We start from the raw sequence: 25,288 nt of genomic DNA, 5'->3' as shown, positions 1-25,288 counted from the left end.
AATAAAAGTAGTAATCAAGTCCTTATACTTCTCTCTCTGCAATTCCTTGTTTTTCATCAAGCCCTTTGGCCATGAACATGGAACATGCAGGTGAAGTTTGTGTCCCCAGGGAAAAGAGGTCACAAAATTAACCAGCAAGTAGAGAGTCACCTTCATGAATCTGTGGGTGAAATATTTTGAAAGCCATTACTGGTCATTGGGAGAGAAAAGCTGTTTCTCTGTGTTTGTCTTGTGTTTGAAATGACAAAGGCTCTGCTTTGGCTATCACAAGTATGGAGGTCATTCCATAACCTCAGAACTAGGAATTGAGGTGAATACGTAAGAAGAGATCTCATCTGCTGTGAACCGATAAATGTTTGGAGGGAAAGGCAAATACTGGAAAAGTGGGTTAGGATAGAAACAGAAACATCCAGATCAGCTGGAAATCTCAATACAAAAGTGGGACCACCAGGTAAACAGGGTATTTGAAAATGAATATTTGTTTCCTGTTGCTGCTGTAACAGGTCATCACGAATTGAGAAGCTTAAGCCTTATGAATTATTACCTTCTGGCTCTGTAGGTCACAAGTCCCACACGGGTCTCTTCCAATTACAATCAAGGTGTCACCACGGCAGTGCTCCCCTTTGTGTTTCCTCTCTAGGTGGAAGGTCCATGTCTGCGTTCATTCAGATTGTCCACAGATTCAGGCCCTTCGAGTTAAGAGTCTGAGGTCTCCATTCCCTTTCCGGCTGTCTGCTGAGGGCTGCTTCCGGCTTCGCTAGGCCACTCCAATCCTTGGCGTGAGCTGCATTCTTCCATCTGCAGAGCCAGCAAAGGCCAACTGGGTCCTCAAGCTTCAGATCTCATCTTATTCTGTGTGTCTCTAACCCACTACAGTCAGGAAACATCCATGCTTTCATCAACTCATGGTCACACTGGACCCACCAGCCTCCCCATCTCAAGGTCACTACCCTTCATCTCATCTGCAAAGCTCCTTCACTACACCAGGCCAGGTAATCCCAGTTCCTGGGTCTACGACATAAGCATATTTAGTGGGACCTTCATCCTTTTTCTCTCTGCTTACACTTAAAACCTCACTAAAATGACATAAAAGAAAAAACTCACCTTAAGATGCAAGGTCAAAGACAATAGGAGAGGATAGGATGAATAAGCATTTTCAAGAAATTGAGAGCTGGAAAGCAATGGCTAACTAGTAAGTGTCTTACTTTCTTAGAAAAGATAAGACCAAACTGCCTGGAAGATATTTCTGGATTCCTGGGAGTTTGGGTGGGGATGGATGAGGAATGCAAACACAGCTGATTTAAGCAAAGAACCAAAAAGTTCTTCTGAGAACTGAAGCCATCATGTGTCTGAAGGTGGAGATGTGGATGTGGTTGAAAGAGAGGTTGTTAAGAAAACCTGTTTAAGAAGCAGTCAAAACTTGTCTTCATTCATTATCTTTATTTTCTGTATGTAAATTACATAGTCTTTCATTATTCTCAAATCTCTTAAAACTCTCCTGGATTCTATGAAATTCAGCTTCTTCACAGAACTCTCTCCTTTGTCCACTACCACCTTCTTGAGATATTTAAAGCTATCCATCACGATTTGCTGTATCCAGCCAATGCCTGAACCCCCCACCCATAGTACTCATGCTTAGCAATCTATTTATGTATTTTGCTAGCACTCAAAAATATTATGCCATTACCAGGAACTCATCACAGCTTTCTAGATCCTAGAAAACTTCCTTAATTCATTCTTTTGTGCACAAAATAATCATGTGGCCTTTTGTGTGTACATCATTCTCAAATGCTGATCACTTAGCAACTTTTCGTCTTTGTTTTTAATGTTTATCTATTTTTGAGAGACAGAACATGAGTGGGGAGGGACAGAGAGAGAGGCAGACTCAGAATCTGAAGAAGGCACCAGGCTCCAAGCTGTCAGTACAGAGCGGATGTGGGGCTCGAACCCATGAACCGAGAGATCATGACCTGGGCTGAAGTCGGACGCTTAACCAACTAAGCCACCCAGGTGCCTGCAACTTTTCTTCTAATATAGTGGGCTTTTCCAGTCCCTCTTGGCTCATGCCCACTTCATTCCTAAAGTTCCATTTTTGTAGGGGATATCCTCACTTAGTCATGTGGGGAAGATGATATCGATAATGCACAATATGTGTAATAATGTGAGCACGGAGCAAGCTGAAGTGTGATGCAGGGACTGCATGTACATTATCTCGCCTGGGTTCACAGGGAACATTCCGACATTTTTGCATGCACAACTCCTTACAGGACTTGTTTCTTAATCTGGACGGATGTGATGCAGGCAAACTCAAACTGTGGCTTTTACTCTCTCCAATGTGTCCACACTTGGATTTTTTTTTTCCATCCAGCAGTGTGATGAAAATCTCCGTTTCACGCCTGGACTTCCACGAAGCTCTGTCATTGTGGGTGATTGTCTAGATAAGGGTTCTCCCCTGACTCCTGGACTGTGGCCGAAGGGGGAAGACAGTCAATTACAGGCCACTTCAGAGTCTGTGACATCAAGACTGAGGTCTCTATGCCTGTGACCCAACCTATGGGGGATACTCCTCCCAGGTCCCGTGGTGCAAGGAGCTAAATCCTGAAGCTTCCGCAGAGGTACTTTTTGTGCAGTTGGATGCCAACTTGTTGTAGGGGAGGATTCAAGCAGGTGGGTCTTATTCAGCCATCTTGCCGCTGTCACTCCCCAAAATTACCTTAATGGAATTGAGTGATATAAAGTTAGTGTATCTACAAAAATTGCAAATTAAATATGCTTTCCAAGGGAAATATACTGGTATCATTAGGACCTAATTATTATGAAAAACAGGAAATATTGAGGAAATTCAGGCTTAGAAAAAGGTTTTCCACTTCAAATTTTGTTATCAATTTATAAGTCTGGAGATTAAAAATTATTTTACCAATATTTACTGAAGATTTTTTTGTAATATTTGTAGAGAGAGAGAGAGCAGAGTACAGGGGTGGACGGAGAGAGAGAAAATATTAAGTGGCTCCATGCTCAGTGTGGAGCCCGACGTGGGGTTCAGTCTCTTGACACTGAGACCATGACCCAAGTGAAATCATTAATGGGACGGATGACCAACTGAGCCACCAACACATCCCCACTTGTTTATATTCTTAAATTGCTTTTAAAATGCAGTGGATACTTGTGGAATATATATGTATGATTTTTTTTTACTGGGAGGTAAACTTTAAGGCTATCTTTCATGATAAGCTAGATGACTGTGATCTATCTAGCTAACAGATAGCTGATCATATCTTAATACTTTTCTTTGTACTTTTCTCTGTTTTTCAAATTTCTAAAATAAGAAACAATAATTCTCTGAAGAATTCATGTCTGCAATGAGAGGAGTAGAGAGCATAAGGAAAGGAAAGTAGCTGAGGAGACACGTGTGCCCCGCCAAGGAGTGGTGCTTGGAGGAGAGAGGCAGAACCAGCTGGGACAGTGAGGACCAGTCACATGCTTGCTACACCACACCCCAGAGCCCTTCGCTACCCCCTGCAGGACCTGGTGAAATCCTGGGTCTCCTGCCAGGCTCACACTCAGACATCCAGAGTCAACATCATGAAGTGGTTGTTTCTCCAGCTGCTGACACTCTGCTGCCTGGTGATCTCGCCAGCAGCAGGAAGTTTTAACAACTACGCTGAGTCTCATCCTGAGCGTCGATCAAACAGTAGGTATTCTGGTTGAGCTTCAAAATGAAGAGGGGGTTGAAAACAGAAGAAGAGGGGGTTGAAAACAGGGACTGACTGACATATATGAAAGCATTAGCTCCTTTTTTAAAACCAGATATTGTGGAGAGCTGAATGTGCACTTCTCAAGTTAGAGGGTCTCCTGATGTTTCAAGTAATGATGTTTTTATGTGTGTTGTGGGGACTGTGGAGGCTACAGGGCATTTTTTGAGAAGAAGATCTGAGCAGTGGAAAGCTCCACTAGGTTCAAAACTCAGTGGGAGGTGCCTAAACTGAGCCACTAGGTGTTTATGACTCCAGGTAGGAGTTGCAAGCATGAGTACCACATTGGGAATGGGGTACTAATTATTTCTTGAAATATGCCCTTTGCTCAAGGAATTGGGTATTTCAGATCATTGGGCATATAGAGAAATAAAATGTGTGCTTGACCAAGAGAACTTTGGGGTAAAAAGTTGAAGTCAGCACAACTGAGGGGGGAGATGTAGGTGCCAAACTGGTGGCAGAGGTTTCTGGGGAACAACTAGGTTTGGAGAGCTGTCTCGATGACACAGGGAAAAGCATAAGACAGTTCTTCCTCTTCTCTGCGATCCATTCCCCCTGCCCTGTAAATGAGAGGAGGAGACAAGAGGATCTCTTGGGACTCTTTGTTCTGGGGATTTGGGTTTCAGGACTCAGCTTCTGTGATGTTAAATTCCATGCAAGTGATTGTACGGTTGGTGGATTTGTTAGGGGGTGGGAGCTGGATTTTGAATCTAGGAACCCAAAAGGCCACCCAGATCCCTCGACAGTGAGGAGAAGAAGAAAATCCAATGGAGTGAGTCCCAGGTCCTTAAAGTGGTGGTTAATAGTGAGAAAGTCTTCTTGGAGTCACTGCTCATATGTTCCTTCTCAGTTATAATAGAACCGAGACTGAGACGATGCACGAGGCTTCCCAGTGACCACGAGTGTGGCAGAAAGTGCACACGTGACTGGCAATGCGATGTGGGCTATGAATGCTGCTATTCTTTCTGCAATACTATCTGCATGAATGTCAGAAAAGCTGGTAGGATCTCAGAAGCACCCCTCTCTCGCCTTTTGGTTTTTAAGACTATGGACTCCCTAGCTGAGGGGACAGAGTGTGCCTTCCTAGTCCTGGTACCGAGACCAACTTGAGGATCCCCACCCCTTGCTCCCATCCCAAGTCTCTGTCCTGCCTCTCATCCCAAGTCACTTGCAGGCCTACATGATTTATCCAAGCCCCATAGATCTGGTATTTATGTGTCTTTACTCATTGAACTTAAAACATCCATGGGGTGCCTGAGTGGCTCAGTTGTTTAAACATCTGACTTTTCATCTCAGGTCAGGTGTTGATCTCAGGGTTGTGAGTTCAAGGCCCACATTGGACTCCACACACAGCATGAAGCTTGCTGAAACCAAGCAAGCAAGCAAACAAACAAATACACCCTGAGAGAGACATTCTGTGCAAATATCCTAAATCACAGAAAATATGCCTACCAGCAGGATTTGGAGGATCTGGTATACTTAAATGTTTTTCACCAGACTGTGTGGCCACTGAATACCTACCCATCCTCTCTTCCAGAGGCTGATACTGAGAACTATACACCCACCCCCACCCCACACCAGCGTTTACTTCTTCCATGACCACCACCCTGACTGGTTAATAAACAGTTTGGGGGCATCAGAATAATACTACCTCATGTGCAGTGGGGCCATCTTGTTCCAGCTAAAAGATGGGGGGAAGGCGGAAGAGGGGTCCCAGGATAATATCTCCTACTTGACAGCCCTCTTCTCTAAACCATTGTTATCAGCCTCAATTCCTTGGTAAATAAACTGTGGCAGTAGCCCAGAACCTCTGTCTCTTCCTCTAGGAAGACCAATCACTGTCTCTACCTTTTCCCTAAGTCCCCAACGCCTGCCTCCATTTCCCTGCTTTCTCAATGTTCAGAAGCTTATTCTCCTTAGCCAAGAGTCTCGGACTCTCCTGGCTCTTTGACTAACATCCCTGGGGAAAACTGCTATGTGTGAGATGTTCATATGGCTACAGGAAACAGCATCCCTCTGGGTTCCCCATACCTTGGTGCAGCCTTTCTTTCCTTATTTCAGGTCTGTGATTCTAGCAGGTTCCCGCAAGTGGCCTCCCTTTTAACTAGTCCAGGGAAGTATACTCTTCCTTAAAGGTGGCAGTATCCATGGTCTACAATTGGAAACAATGCCATTGGCCTCTCCAAGCTCTTCTCTCAGATACTACTTCACTTGTTACCTCTATTTACTCAGTCACTTGGAATCTAGAGGAATTTTTTCTAATGTAAATAATCCTAGAAAGAATAGGCAACCTTTAGAGGGTCATAGAGAGCCTACACTGTGCTCAGGCTTGTGGCAAGGGCCTCTTCTCATGAGTGCAGGTGTGACCAACTCTATCTGTTGGCATATAAACCAAGGAAGGGTTAGTCTTATGATCCACAATGGGGCAGGCAAGAAGGGATGAGTGGGGCATCCAGTCAGTGCCTTAAGGTATAAATGCAGAAGGGTTGTTATGTGTCCAGGTCATGGTATCAGGTTTCCTGGAAGAAGAGGTGCTTCGTCCCACCTTGAGGGATAGAAAGGAATTGGAGCAGCTCAGAATGAAATTTAGTTTTCCTCTGTGACAGAATTAAATATGGACTTGGGGGGAAAGGAAGGGAACTTGAAGGAAATAAAAGGTTGGTACCCTATCCTCCTCCTGCCCCCAAAACCAACAGAGGAAGTTGCAGGCAAGGTTGGATTATGAATTTGGTATTAAGCTCTATGACCCTAGCATATTCTAACTTGCCAACTTTTCCTTGTGGGTCCCTGTTGCTATACCCATAAAACCTGCAGAGCACAAGTATTGTTTGCTAAAATTAACAAAGGAAAATAACCAGGCACAGAGAGGTGGCAGAACCTGCTCTGCTCAACAGGTTGATGACAAATAGATATGTAGACTTCATTCTCTCAATGCCCCTGTACTCAAGTTTCCTGAAATATATACAAGTTAAGGGCCAGAGATGTGCTTAAATAGGGGTTCTAGTGGGGAATAGGGTTGGGAAGGGCGCTTTGCAGAATGAGTATTAGCTGAGGTGGGTGAGGGAGGACAGGTGTGTAGTGTTGGACTAGCAGGGGGTGATCGCCTTAGGACAAAACCAGTGAACTGTTTCCTGCTAAGAAATAAACATAAAAAAGCAGTTGAGAAAAACTCTGGAGCCCCCACGTGGATAGGACACTGCAGGTGCATTAAGGAACACGCTGAGCTTTTGCTCTTGGGTATCTCACTTGAAAACCCAGAGTGAAGCTACTCTAAAAGCAGAAGTGGGAGGTGATCTGTATCCAAAATGTTGCTGGACAAACCTCAAGGGATCTTATTTTGCTTTCCTGGAAGGATCCCAAGGTCCCAAGTAAACTGGCCTATCAATGCCAGAAGCATTATGGACCAACAGACAGTTTGAACATACTTCCCAGTAACTTTTAGAATAGGAAGAAAAAACAGAACAAAATGCAGCAAACCCAATAACGATCTAAAAGATTGCAACAAAACAAATGATAAGTGACTAATGTCTATCAGAAAGAATTCAGAATTGCTGTGGAACATACGTTCTTTACAAGAGCAAATGGGATATTTTTTTTAAAGTCTCAACAATGTCAAGACATTGAATCAAAATGACCATGGTGGAATTAAACTAGAAATAAAGTAAAATGGCTAGAAAGATTTTCCATATGATTAAAAATCAAGCAAAGCAATTCATGGGTCAAAATGAAATCATGATAGAAAAGAGAAACTATTTCGACCAAAAATGAAAATATGACATCTCAAAACATGCATAAAGAGGGATGTCCACCAAGTGACAACATATGAGACCCCAACCTCTATCCCACAACTAAGATCAACAATTACACAGGGACCCAACAACAAAAATAGCTCTGGGGGAGCTCTGGAGTCCACGTAGGAACTTGAGCAAAACAGGGAACATATACCTGAGAATAATTGTGTACGAAGCGATGGAAGGGCAGCTACATTTGCCTGCATTATGCCATCCCTGCTTGCCCCATGCCAAAGGGAAGTCTCCCATTAACGTCCCGTCACCATGGAAGGACAGAGCGGGGTGGGCCACTGCCCCGCCAGTTTTCTGGGTATCACACAAAGGTTGGGCTTCTGTGTGACCCCACACAGACCAACTGAGCTGGAACATACAGAGACAACACACACAGGAAATAGAAGCAGTAGCACCCACACAGTGGCACCGATTGTGGCAAACACCTGCCCTAATGTACAGTATGTTGACCTTAGTTAGTAACAGTGTAGGGCATCTTCGCAGGTTGCTGAGAGAGTCAATCTTAAATGTTCCTCACAAGCTTCTTAAGTCCATGGGCTTGTGTCCTCCAACATACTTGGAAAATTTGTCATTATTTCCTCAGATGTTTTTTCAGCCTTGTACCATTTTCTTCTCCTCCCATGGCTATGACAGATGTCAGACTTTGTTATTGTCCTTGAGGTTCTGTGTATCTTTTTTTTAGTATATTTTTCTTTGTTAGTCAAATTGGATAATTTCCATGGGTCAGTCTTCAAGGTCAATGCTCCTCTATCTGCACATTCTGGTATTAAACCCATCCAGTGAGTGTTTAATCTTATTTATTATGTTGTTACCAAATTTCCCTTTCATTCTTTTTTATGTCTTCTGTGTTTTGCCAAGATGTTTTATTTTTCCATCAGTTTCAAGGGTGTTCATGATACTTGCTTCAGAATTGTTATAATAGTGGCTTTAACATCTTTGAAAGACAATTCCAACATTTATTTCATCTCAAAACTGGAGTGTGTTGGTAGCTTTTTTGCCATAAGTTGATATTTTGCCGTCAGAATTTATATTTTCCTTTTCCTTCATAGGCTACATAATTTTGGATTCTATCCTGGACATTATGAAAGTTACAAGACTCTGAGTCATGCTTACACTGAATGGAGGTTGATATTGTGTTTTCAGAAGTGGTTGAAATGTTAGGTTCAGGCTGAAAATTTCAACCTGTCTTGGGTGGGTTGTGTTCCAATGTCAGTTCAGCTTTTCAAAACCTCTGTTTGCAGTTTATTTAGTGCCTCCCTGAATATGCACCCCCAAGTGGCTGGTCTGGGACCTAGGTAATGGTGTATCTGTTAGTTCATTTCTCAAAGTATGTCAGCATTCACAGCTGGGAGGTGAACCCAGGAATAAATGAACAACTGTATGTGTTTGCTTCCTCAAGTTCTTCCCTTGCCTTCTGTTTCCCCAAGGCTCCAAACAGCTTAGGCTTTGTTTATCCTGCATTGTGTGGCCTTTTCACAACTATATCCATATCTAAAGCCAAGTGGCATAGAGTAAAGAGAGCAGAGAAAAACAAGAACAACCCACAGGGGTTCACCCAGTCTCTTAGAATTACAGCTGACCCCTGGGTGGCTCAGTCGGCAAAGGGTCCGACTTTGGCTCAGTTCATGATCTCACAGCTCTAGAATTCAAGCCCCATTTCAGGCTCTGTGCAGACAGCTTAGAGCCTGGAGCCTGCTTCAGATTCTGTGTTCCCCTCTTTCTCTACCCCTCCCCCACTTGTGCTCTGTCTCTCTCTGTCTCTCAAAAGTGAAAAAATGTTAAAAAAACAAAGAGAGAGAGAGAGAGAGAGAGAGAGAGAGAGAGAGAGAATATGGCTGACCCAACTGAGGAAGATTTCCCCTCTCTCAGAGTCTTGGCTTCGTCCAATCTTATTCCAGATACTGTCCATCACTACTATAGATTATGTTAGGGACTAAAAAGCAGAAAAAGAATTAAGGGGCACCTGGCTGGCTCAGTTGGTAGAGAGTGTGACTCTTGATCTTGAGCTTGTGAGTTCAAGCCCCATGTTGGATATAGATTTTACTTAAAAATAAAATCTTTCTGTTTTTAATAGTTTATTGTCAAGCTGGTTTCCATATAACACCCAGTGCTCTTCCCCAAAAGTGCCCTCCTCTATGTCCATCACCCCCCTTCCCCATTTCCCCTCCTCCCTCATCCCTCAGTTTGTTTTCAGTATTCAAGAGTCTCTCATGATTTGCCTCCCTCCCTCTCCCTAACTCCTTTTCCCCACTTTCCTCCCCATGGTCCTCTGTTAAGTGTCTCCTATTAGACTTATGAGTGAAAACATATGGCATCTGTCCTTCTCTGCCTGAATTATTTCACTTAGCATGACACCCTCAAGTTACATCCACGTTGCCACGAATGGCCAGATTTCATTCTTTCTCATTGCTATGGAGTATTTCATTGTATAGATAAACCACATCTTCTTGATCAATTCTTCAGTGGATGGACATTTAGGCTCTTTCCATGATTTGGCTATTGTTGAAAGTGCTGCTATGAACATTGAGATACACGTGCCCCTATGCATCAGCATTTCTGTATCCCTTGGGTAAATCCCTAGCAGTGCTATTCAAAAAGTACCAAGTAGAATGTCTAGAAATAAAATATATAACTGAAGGAAAAAGCAAAAAGAAAGAAATTGTTTGACTCACTGAGGATTACTCAAGAGCAGCACCAGAAGCATAAAGAAAGTAGAAATAAATTTTCAAGGGAGCTTGGGTGGCTCAGTCAGTTAAGTGTCTGACTTCAGCTCAGGTCATGATCTCAGAGTTTGTTAAGTTCGAGCCCCGTGTCAGACTCTGTGCTGACAGATCAGAGCCTGGAGCCTGCTTCAGATTCTGTATCTCTGTCTCTGTTTGACGCCCCCTTGCTCATGTTCTGTTCTCTCTCTCACTCTTTCAAAAATAAATAGACATTAAAAATTAAAAAAAAATTTTTTTCAACATGCTGGCTTAAAGCAATTAATCTAGTTCTGAATACCCAGTGGAATCTTCTTTTTATTAAAAAAATTCTATCTTTATGGAGGTAGATTGACAAATCAAACTTGTGTATATTGAAGGCGGGTATCATAAATTTTGATACAGGTACATATTGTGAAATGATCACCATAATCAAGCTAGTTAGCATATTCATCACCTCAAATAGTCACCTCCTTTTTTTTTTTATGTGTGGTGAGAACACATAAGGTCTAGTCTCGTAAACAATTTCAAGTACACAACACAGTATTATTAATTATAGTCACTATGTTATCCACTGGATTCCCAGAACTTACCCATCTTTCAACTGAAGGCTTGTCCCCTTTGACCAGCATCTTCCCTTTCACACAACCCCTAGTCCCTGACAACTACTATTCTTCTCTCTGCTTCTAGGAGTTGAACTTTTTGAGATCATGCAGTATTTGCCTTTCTGTACCTGGCTTCTTTCACTCAGCATAATATCGTCCAGATTCATCCATGTTGTTGCAAATGACAGGATTTTTTTTAAGGCTGAATAATATTCATGTATATCACATTTTTTTTATCCATTCACCCATCCATGGACACTTAGATGGTTTCCATATCTTGGCTACTGTGAATAATGCTAGAGTGAACATTGGGGTGCAGAGATCTCTGCAAGACACTGTTTTCATTTCCTTTGGATATAGTATACCCAGAAGTGGAATTGCTGGATCATATGGTAGTTTTGTTTCTGATTTTTTCAGGAACCTCCAGATAGTTTTCTGCAGACACTATGGAAAACACACACAAGAGTCCTCCTTTCTCCACATCCTTGCCAACACTTGTTATCTTATGACTTTTGGATGATAGGCATTCTCAGAAGATATGAGGTGCTATCTCATTGTAGTTTTGGTGTTCATTTCCCTGATGATTAGTGATGTTGACGTCTTTTCATATATCGGTTGGCCATTTGTATGTTTTCTTTTGAGAAATGTCCACTCAAGTCCTTTGTCCATTTATTAATCAGGTTATTTGTTTTCTTGTTATTGAATTGTTTGAGAAACAAACACACAAAACCAATTTGCAAATGCAGAATCTGAAAATAAGGATAGATTATAGAAAACTCAAGACTGTAGAAATGAACCTAAATATGTCATTCAAGCCAGTAAATGTCAGTTAAGAGGTAAAGATGGCCAGACTTTAGTTTTGAAATGTAGATTTACCCTGTTTCAAAAATGAAATACAAGTGCAGGGAAAGGTTGAAAGCAAAATGAGGGGGGGGAAATCTACACAAATGCAAACAAAAAAGAGAGGGTGTAGTTATCTTAATATCGGGCAATACAGAACCATAAGATGAGTTTATTCTCAAGATAGAGAAGGAGTCACTGTGTAATGATAAAAGATTCCACCCACCAGAAATGTTTGTATTTACTTACATCAATAGAATCAAAATCTATTGAACAAACATTGATGCAATTACAGGCATAAATTGAGAAATCTTTGTAGTGAGAGCCCTCAACCCTCCATACCTTTCTGAGTAACTGATAGGTCAAAGAGATAAAAAATTAGAAAGAGTTAAGATATTTACATAACACACAGTGTGGATAGGCAGTGCTCTGCTTGCCACACTTAGCAAGTTTCTGTATCAGAATGTAGATCACTGGATAGGAGTTATAGAGATGATATCTTTAGAGGAAGCATCTACTTACTTTGCCCAAGCGTAAAACAAGGTGCATGAAAGAGATCCATGGAGCTAACTGTCCTCCTCAGGTCTGCCAAGTGACTGAGGCTAAAGGCTCATTGTTGGTTGAGCAGCCAAGCAGGAGACATGCCATTCTATGAGAGGAGGAAGGAGCTCTCAGCCATGAAGTGGGACCTGCTGGGTGTGCTCCCGGCAGGGGTTGGGAGTGGGGGGAGAAGTATGGGATTATGGGATGTAATAGAATCATAGTGAGGCCTTCCCTGTAGTTTCTGAGAATTGTAACCTGCAAGTTCAACTGTGCCCCTAGCTGCTGACCATCCATAGACCTTTCACTTGCAAAACCCTCCTCCATTCACTGCAAAGAGCAACCTCTGCCATGTGGGGAAGCTGGGCGAAGAGGTAGGTTAATGATGGGGTTTGGGGAAATTTCTGACCACCCAGGCTCAAGAACTGAGGAGCCCACTGGGTTTGGAACATCGTCAAGTGGACAGTTGGGAAGTAAGAAAAATATCCCCACCATCATTTTAGCAACTTAGATCCTTATGGTCCCAGAGATTTAAGCAAATTACTTTAATGTCCTAACATTTCTCACAATTGTACCTCTACACATGTATTAGAATGACTAAAATAAAACATTTACAGTCTTAAATGCTAGCAAGCATGTGAGACAAGTGGAACTCTCCTATACTACTAGTGGAAATGCAAAATGCTACAGCCACTTTGAAAAACATTTTGGTGATTTCTTCCAAACATATGCTTAACACATAACCTAACAGTCCTACTCTCTGGTGTTTACCCAATAGAAATGGCAATTTATGTTCATATAAAAACCTGTATGGAACTATTTGTAGGGGGTTATTCATAATCACCACAAACTGGAAACAACCCAAGTGCCCATTAACTAGTGAGTGGATAAACAATCTGCGGTGCCTCCATATGATGAGACATAACTCAGCAGTAAGAGGGTCCAGACAACACACAGCAACATAAGGAACCTCAAATGCATTATGAAAACATGCTGTAAATGTTAATGTTTTTGTAACTGCTACATAACTTTCAAAATGAATAGCTTGGAGCCAAAATACCACCCTAATTTGATACCCACAATCATCCATTTAAAAGATACATGGAAAGCATTTCTCTAAAAGTTAGACATTTTAAAACACTTCTCCTTATCCTACGACTCATATTCCCATTCTTATCACCCCACAGACTCTCAGTCTAATGTAATATATTCTAACGCTCAAAAGCCTTGAATCATGACGTTTTCATACCGCTATGCCATAAACACATGATTATAGGTTAAAATTTAAAATTTTTATTTGTGGGACCCCAAGACTCTAGGAACAAAATGTTTTCTTATGGACTGGTTTTTCATTCCATTTGTTATTTCGATAACATAATAGTAGTGAATATATAAGTAAATACATTGAAATCATTGATTAGGAAGATGTTATTGATAAACAAAATTCTATAGGTAATGTGTCATTAGTGATATGTAAGGGAAAGGGAACAAAAGGAGTTTTGTTAGTTATGTCACATGGTTCTTCAAACTTCCAGAACATTGCCCCCAAATCACATAATATTCTATAACAAAAATCTATTTTTAAGGATGTAATCCAAATATTAATATAAGCTTGCTTAAATTCCCTTTCAATTTTTACAAAGGCATAGCATTGGAAACCTTAGTTTTGAAAATAATTTATTTCCTAGGAATTAGGATACTGATCACAAATCACAAGGGATTTTTTTAATTTCTGGAAAGTTTACCAAAAAGTATTTACCAAATGATCAATAATACTATTTCTTGTATTTAAACTAATCTGATACACTGTAAGTGTTGGAAAGTTTGACCACTACTAACTTTGTTAGACCTTTAGTAATACATATTTTATAAAATGCTTTTATCTTAATGCATGCTTTAAATGCGTTTTAAAATTTGGGGGGCACCTAGGTGGCTCAGTCAGTTAAGCGTCCGACTCTTGATTCTGGCTCAGGTCATGATCCTGTGGAATTGAGTCCCATATCAGGCTCTAAGCTATAAGTGCAGAGCCTGCCTGGGATTCTTTCTTTCTTTTTTTTTTTTTTTCAATATTTTATTGTCAAATTGTTTTCCATACAACACCCAGTGCTCTTCCCCACAAGTGCCCTCCACCATCACCACCACCCCTTTTCCCCCCTCCCCCTTCCCCTTCAACTCTCAGTTCATTTTCAGCATTCAATAGTCTCTCAAGTTTTGCAGCCTGGGATTCTTTCTGTCTCTGTCTCTGCCCCACACCTGGCACTCTCTCTTTTTCTCTCTCTCTCAAAATAAACATATGAACATTTAAAAAATGGCACAGATTTAACTCACTTTATGTATGGAAAATGTTAATCAAATCAACTAATTGGCATAGTCCTCAATCAGCCAAATCAGACCTCTTTCTCCCACAAAACCACTGACCTCATTTTTCAACTGAAATGAATGTTTTAATACCCATCCCTGTGGATGCGTACCATCACTCTTGGGATTTCTCACTCTAGAAGAGGGAGCTAAAGGCACAGCGACATACTCTGACTTTGTCACCTGAAGGAAACCAAGCACTGACCACCTCTTAGTATTTCCTACCCACACATTTTTGCTTTGCTCCTTGGGAAACATCCTCAGGAAAATGCATTCTCAAAGTGTTCTTTTGTTTGTAACTCAGTTTTTACACTTTGGACACACGCAAGAGAGAGGTAAGTACGCTCCCTACCCCCTCCTTTTTTGGAAGCAGCACGGGGCTTTGTGGGAGACAGAAAAGGAGAAAGGCAGACTGCAGGCTCTGTCTCAGGCTGACCAACTTCAGGAAAAGTACATGCAGAATTGCAGAACTAGGACATCATGTCCTTAAGACTGTCTGTGCCTGGGTGCCCTCTGGAAAACCTTCCAGTGCCCTCAGGGGTACACGTGGGCCAGCATGATCAGGACTGACTGAGTTGAATCTCGTCATTTTCACATGGGTGGACTTACATAAGAGTAGCCAAAATTGACATGACTTCAAAGTCCCTTCATTCTGGCTCATTTCTCTTCCTCTAGCACCCAAGTGCCTGTGCCTGCACAGCTGTCCTAGGGCCCAGGGCCACTGAGCAAGTCCCCACACACATTTGCTCATTCCCCACATGACCCATGATTTGTATCCTCTTGCCCAAACAAATCCCCCTGAAACCAAAAGGACTTCACTTTGTTTTAAAGTTGCCAGATTTGGGAAATAACCATGTAAGATGACCAACTAAATTGGAATGACAAGCACCAAATAGTTTTTGGTATAACGGTGGTCCTTGTATTTCATGGGGTATACTTCCAAAAATTCTAACTGGGCGTGTTGTGCTATGTTTGGCGATCTTGGATCTGCATCTCTGCCTGCACCTCCACCCCTGGAGCTCTGCTTCCTACTAACTGACTACAGGCTAATCTCATCAATGAATTCTCAAGACTGGGTTAATAAGTGTAAGACTTCACACCAAAAGGGTGATTTCACTATAGGAATTTAAGATACCATAGGACCTTGGCTAATCTTTGGGGGAACAAAAGCAATGATATACACAGGACACTCAAAAGTGAAAAAGTAATAGTAGCTTTTTTTAAGTTTTTGCATTGCATTCAGTGAATTACTTTTTTGCTGACTAAAATATATTAAGCACTACAGGCCAGTCACCATGCTTTCCACAATAGTTCAATTAAATCTCATGTCTATGAGGTAGATGTGTTACTATTTCCTTTAAAGAAAACCAAGGCTTGGGCACATGGCTGGCTTGGTTGGCACAGCGAGTGGCCCTTGATTTTAGGCTTGTGAGTTAAAGCCCAGCGTTGGGTGAAAGGCTTAAAAATAAAATCTTAAAAGAAAGGAAGAATGAAAGGAAGGAAGGAAAGAAGGAAGGAAGGAAGGAAGGAAGGAAGGAAGGAAGGAAGGAAGGAAGGAAGGAAGGAAGGAAAACTGAGGCTCAGGGAGGTCCAGCAGCTGAGCCAATCCACAACGTGAACTCAGGTCCAACCCCGAGCACCGCGTTTTCACCATTCTATGCCATTTCATGAATAATCTTCACACAATCTCATCCAATCCTCACAGTGACAACAAAGCTGCCAGGTAGGTGTGTCATTTCCATTTCCTACACGAGGAAACTGAGGATCCCGCACACAGCTACAGCTGTAAGTTACCAAGCCAGGACCAAAAATATGTGCCACTGGGTTTGGGGCCATAATTGCCGTTCTGAACAGCCTGCTACTCTGGGAGTATCAGAAGCTAGGCTTGGATAGCACCAGAAGGAAAACGAGGTGTCCTTTTGTTAACCCACTGTCATCTGGGGTGTTTTTGCTCCTGGACCCTCTGGGACATGCCCAGGCCCTCCTAAAAATCTACTATCAGTTTCTTACCATCACTGGAGCAAGGGAAAGGTGTTTGCACATGTCTGGCATTGCCCTGGGAATGACAGTGGGCAGACCAACCCTGCACTGTTTCAGACAAATCCCTGTGATCACTGATACATGACCTCTCATGTAGGAGCAAGACAATGGGTGAGGGTCCCCAGTGGGGCATGAACTGGTACTGGTGCAGAGTGTGGGGCCACCAGGAGGGCCTGAGCTTGAAGGTCCTGTCCTATTCTCCATGTGACCTCAGACAACCCCTTCCCTCGTGCATCTCAGTTTCCTCATCTGTGACCTGACATGAAGCGTCTGCATGGTTCTCAGTGCACGCTCTGTGTCTCTGTCTGGCTTGTGCCTAATCCCCACGCTCTTGTCACCCCACACAGGTGCCTTCCTGTCCACAGTTCCGCCTTCTTCCCGAGGAATGTAGCGTTCCTGCTGCTTCTCTCTCTCTCTTTGGAGGAGACATCTTCATCGCCAATGCAAAGAGTCAAAAGTGGGTTGAGGGAAGCTACAGCCACCCCCCTTCAGGAGGCCTTCCTGGGACTGTGGGTCAGGCAGGCAGGAAGGACTCATGTCCGATGAAGGGATTCCTACTGTGGCTTCAGAGGACTAGCCCTGCTCACCCACCCTGGGAACTTTGAATCCTTCCCTCACCTGCTCCTCCAAATTATTTCCTTAACTTTGCCTCATTTGTATCTTTTTCAAGTTTATTTTTAGAGGAGAATCAGACACTGGACAGGAACATGAGGTCAGAGGACAGGGAGGAGGAGGTTGCACAAATGGAGGACAGAGATGGGTGGAGGATGGGAGCTGTCTTGGAAGTGGTGGCCAAGAGGGGAGGCCATGGAGCTCGGAGAGAGATTAGGAGGAGGAACTGAACCGAGTCCATGACTGACAGGATGCTGGAGTGACAGGAAGGAGTGAATCTCAGGGTTCTCATGAAAGCTTGGTGGCCTGTTGATGTCAGATATAAAGATGGGAGCAGAGAGGAATCACTGCTAGGGCATATGGAGATGCTGGTTCAGTTTTGCCATGTGGGAAAAGGGGTCTTATGAGATGCTCAGATGCATGTTCCCCAGGTGGTTGGATATGTGTCTTTAGCTTGGGAGTGAGGCTAGGTCTGGAGGGAGGTATGGGAATCACAGCACCTTGGAAATGGATGCGGTCATGTGGGAAGTGTGTGTCAAGTAATGACAGCAGAGAGTGAGACCCCAACTTCTGGGAGCATTCCGAGTAGTTGCAGAGGAATCCCCATTGTGTGTGCATCAGGGAGGAGACCGATTGGTCAAGGTAAATGGCTGAGGAGGGCTGACCAGGAGGGAGGAGGATTCTAAGTGAGAGCTGAAACTGACAGAAAGAAGGAGCTACAATGACTATAGATTAAGCGCACACACACACACACAGATGCACACACACTTTTTTTTTTTTTTTAATTTGAGTCCCTAGGCTTCACTTTTTAGAGATTCTAATTCAGGACATGGTTTATATTTTTAAAAGATGCACAGATGTTTTAAATGTATAATTTGACATTAGGAACCATATCCTCTTCTTAGCCTCAGGACATCTTTGGAGGGTGCATGAGGGTGGTGTGAAGGGTAAGAAATATAATTGGAAAGTATAGCAATGACAATGGCCAATGCTCAGGGCTTTCAGAGTGAGTCATGGGTTGGAAGACTCAGACTTGCCCTTCACTCACTATATTTTCTCATCTGACCTCATATGTTTTAACCTAAGAAATTAAGAGGGGGATACATATGATACATACATGTGATAAGTATGGTCTTTTCAATTCTAAACTTCTATAATTCCAAGATTCAGTGGTATCCAAAAGGATCGTGCCTCTTCAGTAGACCTCACTGTAGAGATGCTCAGTTTAGAGCCTTGCAGCCTCTCGCACAGTGGAGCAGCTGTCTCTGGCTGTGTAAGGCATTACCTGCAGTTCAGAAGTCTGGCGCGGTGTTCTGGCTCAGGTTCTGTCTCTGCTCAGGTTCTCACCAGGCTGAAATCAGGATGTGACCCAAAGCTGAGGTTTCCATTTGGGACCCAGGGTTTTCATCCATGTTGACTGGCTGTAGCAGTTGCACTACTGAGGTTGCTTTCAGAGAGGTCACCCTCAGTCCAGGGCAATTAGCTTCTTCTGTCCTCAAAGATACTAATAGCATGTTGGATTCTTCCTACACTTCTAATTTCTCTTACTTTTTCTCCATTTGTCAGGGGAAAACATCTCCCTTTTAAAGGACTCAACAGCTTAGGTCTGGCCCACTCAGATAATCTCTATATTTTAAGGTCAATTAACTTGGAACGTTAATTCCATCTATGAAATTCCTTCATAGCAGTATCTAAATTCATGTTTAATTCAATAGCCAGAGGATGGGAATCTAGGGGATGCAACTTTAGGACTCTGCCTCCTACAGGCATGGATATGAGGAGGCCATGCTTAGCCCTACAAAGGGAGGAAGCAAACGCATATCTGCCAAGCTGTTCCCATGTGCAAGACACTGTGTTGAATGCATTACAGACATAATTCTCCTTATTCTTATAAGCAGACTGCAAGGAAGAGATTAAAATTCTCATTTCATAACTGGAAAGCTTAGGACTCAGAAGGAAGACTTTTTCCCCCAAGATAACGTAGCTAGTCATGTTGGAGTCAGGCTGCCACGCCAGGTCTGTCTTACAGGTTTCCTCTCACTGCACCATAACTGTGAAGTTATATAGTGGAAATCAGGTTGTCTTGAGCTCACAAGGGGTCAGGGGCCCAAATCGGGTATCGTGTCCACAATACTCCTATTTCCATGATATTTCCACCACTTCTTAATTAATTTCCCCTGTCAACTGAGATACTGGAGGCAGAGGAACTAGACAGTAAAGTAGTAAGTTTCAAGAGAAGAGAGGAGCTCTGGAACTTAAGGTAAGGCTCTTGGTCCCTATTTAACTCCCTGCTGTAGAATCTGAGATGCTTCCCTTCCCTCCTACCTTAGCACAGTTTCCTGATTCAGATTGATCTAAATGAGCTACAAGTGGTGAGAGGCAGACCCAGCCCATAATATAAGCAGAGCAAGCACTGAGGCCGGAAGGTAGAGAAGAGGGCTGAGAGAATGTCACTATTCCCCTTTGCCACGGGAGGAGAGCCGAAACCCTCAAGGGATGTGAATGTGGACATTATTCTCTTGTAGTGAAACCAGGAGTGTGCCCCCATGAGAGGATCACCTGTGAAACTAAAGTCCCAGATTTGTGCAAAACTGATGAGCAGTGCATAGAACAGACGAAATGCTGTTCATTCGCCTGTGGGAAGAAGTGCATGGATCCGCTCAAAGGTAGTGGCACAAAGGCGGAGGGCACAGAGGCTTTTTTGAGGTGTCTTACTTCCTGCCCCATCTAGAATTTGCTGAATGATTCGCTTGGATGGTAGGACAAAGAGGCAAGAGGTCACACTTTTCTCTTTCTCTAATTAGATTCTAACCTTCAAATACAAACAATGAGTCTAGGCAGGGTGGATGGCAACTGGATAATATTGATGTTGGTCTTCTTTGGTCCAACATTCAAGCATCCATAATGGTTAGTGAAGCATGAATCACTCATAGGTGTTGGGGATTCTGTGGCTTTCACAATTACTGTTTTTTGGTCTCCCTTTTTAATGGTCCCAGAGTGACCTTGTTTGATGTGGCTGGCTGGTGAGCTAGTTACGAGCTGACAGGAGAACACCATGGCTCAGCTGTGAGCTATCATCAGTTTCCGAACATGAGAGGCTCTTTTTCTTTCCTTCTTGATGTTTCACTGTTTCTATGTGCCAGGTGCTACGCTAGGCACTTTGGATATGGCCGCTGAACAAGTCTTGTCCTCCCTAAGCTCAGGGCAGTAGAGAAGAAAGATCAGTTCCAAAGCACCTCATATGCTTTTCACTATGTCTTTTAAAATGTAGAAATGATGCTCAGAGATTCTATGCGACATAGAGTATTTGTAGTAGAGCTGGGCTAGAACTTTTATTGATGATGGCTCTCCTTATGACTTGAATCTAATACCAAGAATTGTACAAAGGTGAAGGCCTGACCTCTTCTCTTTTTGTGCTACCCTTTATGTTCTTCCCTCTTTGCTTCCTGCCCTCAGAACCCTGCCTGCTACCCTTAGACCAAGGAAGATGTAACATTAATATCACGCACTGGTATTTCGACAATAAATATCGCCTCTGCAAACCCTTTACCTATGGAGGCTGCCATGGGAATGCCAACAACTTCATCAGTGAGGAACACTGCACAATGGCGTGCCCGTTAATTGGTGAGACTTATATGCCTGGCCACCTGAGGGCCTGGTGTAACTAGAAATAGTATAGCAGCATAGTTATATGCTCAGGCTTTGAGGCTAAAATATTTTGTTCAAGTTTAGCTCACTTGCTCACTGAACAGATAGTCTAGGGTCAGTTTCCTGCTTCCATGAGCTTCAGTTTTTCTTGTCTACAAAATGGGGGTAATAATAGTATTGAGTTGATGGAGTTGTTTTGCCATGAAAATGAGAAACTGCACATACCTGTTGAGTATTAGCTGAGGACTCACCCAAAAATGAAGCATAATCAGATCAGCTCTAGTTTCCCAAGAAATAGGGATAGAGCATGGAGTAGGTGACTAATAAGATGGGGTGAAGGTGAGGGCTGTGGGTTAATTCCTCATGATAATGACCATCAGCAGTAATGTTGGGAAGCAGTCTTACATAGTTTAAGTGCCAAATGACATAAATAAAACCCTTTTTTTCCCACTTACTGCAAATTTCTTCACCTGTTGAGTTTCAGTTCCCTCCCCTGTAATACTGGAATAACAAAAGTCATTGTTGAGTTGTTGGTAAGATTACATGTGATCAGAACACAAACTTTGACATGGTGGCTGTTCAGTAGTGTGGGTTTGCTAAATGGTAATAATTGAGATGGTGACCTTTGATGTTCAAAACAAGCACTGTTTAACTTTACAAGGTAGCACTAGAACTTTGACCTCAGATTCTGCAATGCAGGCTGAAATGTATACAATCACCTCCATTTTACAGACAAGAAAACAGAGAGGTAAAGTTAGTTGCCCAAGGATTCACAGTGGGTCAGAGGTAGATCTGGAATTTTAAGTCTAAAGGCTGAGTGAGCCTGAGTGGCCAAGGCAATCTTGTGGCCTGACCCTTTGCAGGAGGTTGTGAGGAATTATGGCACTATACACTAGACCTTGGTTGTCCCTCAGAAGCCAGCAGGAAGAAGAGCCTACGGAAATTGGTTTGGGCTGGGTTTGGGGAAGTTTATGTTTAGGCCTCAGAAAGAACCTAACAATAGTTCAGAGAGTCAAACACACTACAGTCTGTCAGAATCTGATCTAAGGAAGAAGAAGAAGGAAGAGGGAGAGAAGGAAAAGGAAGAGAAGGGGAAGAAAGAGAAAGAGAATAAGGAGGAGGAGGAGGAGGAAGAAGAGGTAGAAGGAGAAGCAGTAGGAGGAAGAAGAGGAAAAGGGAGAACAAGGAGAACAGGAAGAGGAAGAAAAGGTAGAAGGGGAAGGGGAAGAAGAAGAAGAAAGGAAATACTTCCTACTCTCATAGAATTTGCAATCAGCGAAGGACAACAGAAAACATGCACAAAATTCTAAAGAATTGATTTCAATGCATCTCTTCCCTAGTAGTTCACACAGTTGTATCTCCAGCCTGAATGTGACTCCCAAACTCCAACTGCCTAATTTACTCCTCTGTCAGGATCTCAAAAACATCTCACACATCATTTGTCCGAAACAGAACCACTTATGTTTGCTCTCCCACCTCAAACCTGCTCTGTCCATAGTTCTCCCTGGCTTGGTTGAAAAAAAAAAAAAACCCTTCTAAATACACCCCTGAGGAATCAGCATTGCTCTTTCTCGATCCACATCCATTGAGTTAGGAAATCATTTGAGCTCTACCTTGAAAATAGATCCAGAATCTGACCACTTCTTACCACATCTGCAGCTGCCACCCTGATATGGGGAGTCATCTTCTCCCTTGGGGCTTCAAACACTAAGTCTAACTCTCTTTCTACTACATCCCATGAGATGGTGATGCATTACATTCCTCCACAGCCTACCAGAGGTCATCAGGGTAGAGTGAACTAAGCGATAGAAAGAGATACTAGTTTGGAGGGGAAGGGAAAGTTGTTTAAAGGGGTGAGATGGGCTGGGGTTTGAGAGAACTCACATCTGTTCTTGTTTTAGTCAAGGAAGGACATTGCCCACTCTTCCCTTTCAAGAGCCGTATGAAGTGTTCAGCTCTGTGTAAGAGTGACATCGATTGCCCCCAAAGTGACAAATGTTGTGAATCCACCTGTGGCTTTGTTTGTGCCATGGCTTGGACAGGTGAGGACTTGGGTATACCTCCCAAAGTCTCAGGGGCATATGCTAAGGATGCCATATTGTCCCATGGAATAGGAGATAGCCCTTCAGTTGACCTAAGGGGTCTCTTGTGAACTTTTCCTTTTGTAATGCCCAATCGCTGCTCTTGTGTTGTCCTTCTGATCTCAGGAAACTAATTTGCTAGTCTTCAAAACAATCATGCATAGTATCACTGCTTATTTTTCCCCATGAGAACTTATTTATTCTGAGTCTCATCTCCAATGGCTGGCAAGTGGCAATACCCACTGATTTGTACAAAAAAATATTATAACCATTATGTAAATTCCTAACAAGCCCTTATGTCTGCACAGAACTTCAGAGCATGCAGAGCATATTCACATTCTGTAGGTATGCTGGCGTGTCGATTGGTGGAGAAATGTTGTTGGGGTATAAGTGAACTTTGTAGACTCTGAGCCTAGTGCTCATTCCTTCATGGAGTGCTGAGTTAGTACAGTCTTGTCCCAGGGATTGTTAGTATTTTGAGTCAAAGCTCAATATCGTGGAAGGAATCCAAGACCTTTCAACTCTTTTACTCATTTTCATTATGGCTGTATGCAACTCACTTTCCCTCAATTCTACCATTTATTTTTTTTTTAAAGGAAGTTCTGGGTGCTCTCTCATATCCCTTTTATCTCTGGTAATCTAGGATCAGATAACCCAAAAAAATCCCTTAGTGTTTTGAGGGCCAGCAGGAGTCCTAACAGATTTTGTAACTCGGAGATGGCAAGCCTTTTTGATACTCCTCAAATTTTTTGCCATAGAAAGTTGATACTCTGCCTTTTACAGTTTGTTGTTACTCTATGGAGAAGGATAAGAGACTTCATCAGAAGAAATCCCAATCTCCCAAATTTGTCTCAAACTATAATCAATATTTCAAGATCAAGTGTCTTATTTTATCCCATAAAGCCAAATCAGGGTTCTGCCCGCACAAGCCTGTGGTGTGTTCCAAGCTGGAAAGACCCAAGTGCCTACAGGATAATGATTGCCCAGTGTCACAGAAGTGCTGTTCCCATTGTGGCCTGAAGTGTCTGGAACCTCAAAATGAATAATCAGTGGAAAATTTTATCATCAATGTGATTAATTGTGAGTAACATAAGAAAAAGCTATCAATTTTATCTTCTACCAATTACCTTGCCATGTTGTCTTAAGAAGTATAACAATATTTTATTCCATTGATCTATGTGTCTGTTTTTGTGCCAATACCTTCGTGTCTTGATGATTACAGCTTGTAATACAGCTTGAACTCTGGAACTGTGATGCCTCCAGCTTTGGTTTTCTTCTTCAATAATACTTTGGCTATTTGGGGTCTTTTTTGGTTCCATATAAATTTTAGAATTGTTTGTTCTACCTCTGTTAGGGATGCTGGTGTTATTTTGATAGGGATTGCATTGAATATATAGATTGCTCTGGGTAGTATTGACAATAATGTTTGTTCTTCCAACCTAAGAGCATGGAATGTTTTACCATTTCTTTTGCATATTCTTCAATTTCTTTCATAAGCTTTCTATAATTTTGCATGTATATATCTTTTACCTCTTTGGTTAGGTTTCTCCCAAGGTATTTTATGGTTTTTGGTGCAATTGTAAGTGGAATTGATTCCTTTATTCCTCTTTCTGCTGCTTCATTATTGCTTTATAGAAATGCAATTGATTTTTGTATGTTGATTTTATATCCTGAGACTTTGCTGAATTCATGGATCAGTTCTAGCAGTTTTTTGGTGGAGTCTTTTGGGTTTTCCATATAGACGATCATGTCTTCTGTGAAGAATGAAAGTTTTACTTCTTCCCTGCTGATTTGGACGCTTTTATTTCTTTTTGTTGTCTAATTTCTGAGGCTAGGACTTCCAACATATGTTGAATGACAGTAGTGGGAATGGACATCCTTGTCATGTTCCTGACCTTAGGGGGAAAGCTCTCAGTTTTCCCCCATGATGATGATATTAACTGTGAGTCTTTCATTTATGGTCTTTATGATCTTGATGCATGTTCCTTCTATCCCTACTTTCTTGAGGATTTTTATCAAGAAAGGACACTATGTTTTGTCAAATGTTTTTTCTGCATCAATTGAGAGGATCATGTGGTTCTTATCCTTTCTTTTATCCACGTGATGATGTATTTCATTGATTGATTTGTGGATATTGAACCTGCCTGAATCCCAGATATAAATCCCACTTGATTGTGGTGAATAATTCTTTTAATGTATTGTTGGATCATGTTTGCTAGTATCTTGTTGGGAATTTTTGCATCCAGAAATGGATTCACAAATCTCTGGCCAACTAATCTTCAACAAAGCAGAAAAGAATACCCAATGGGA

The 25,288-nt window shown here is 42.3% G+C and overlaps 1 protein-coding gene across 1 annotated transcript; it reads left to right on the top strand.

Annotated features, from left to right (window-relative positions):
- The first annotated feature begins 3,477 nt into the window (after positions 1-3,477).
- WFDC8 (WAP four-disulfide core domain 8) lies at positions 3,478-24,114 on the top strand. Its single transcript, XM_029917959.1, has 6 exons — positions 3,478-3,691; positions 4,603-4,752; positions 19,775-19,915; positions 20,706-20,873; positions 22,799-22,939; positions 23,882-24,114. The coding sequence occupies exons 1-6, from the start codon at positions 3,478-3,480 to the stop codon at positions 24,022-24,024; spliced, it is 957 nt and encodes a 318-aa protein (XP_029773819.1). The 3' UTR covers positions 24,025-24,114.
- The last annotated feature ends 1,174 nt before the right edge of the window (positions 24,115-25,288 follow it).

This window comes from Suricata suricatta, chromosome 12 (assembly GCF_006229205.1).
Source record: "Suricata suricatta isolate VVHF042 chromosome 12, meerkat_22Aug2017_6uvM2_HiC, whole genome shotgun sequence".
In the NCBI taxonomy this organism is placed as follows: domain Eukaryota; kingdom Metazoa; phylum Chordata; class Mammalia; order Carnivora; family Herpestidae; genus Suricata; species Suricata suricatta.
The sequence above is the reverse complement of the archived record's forward strand: the minus strand, read 5'-3'. Positions and strand labels throughout refer to the sequence as shown.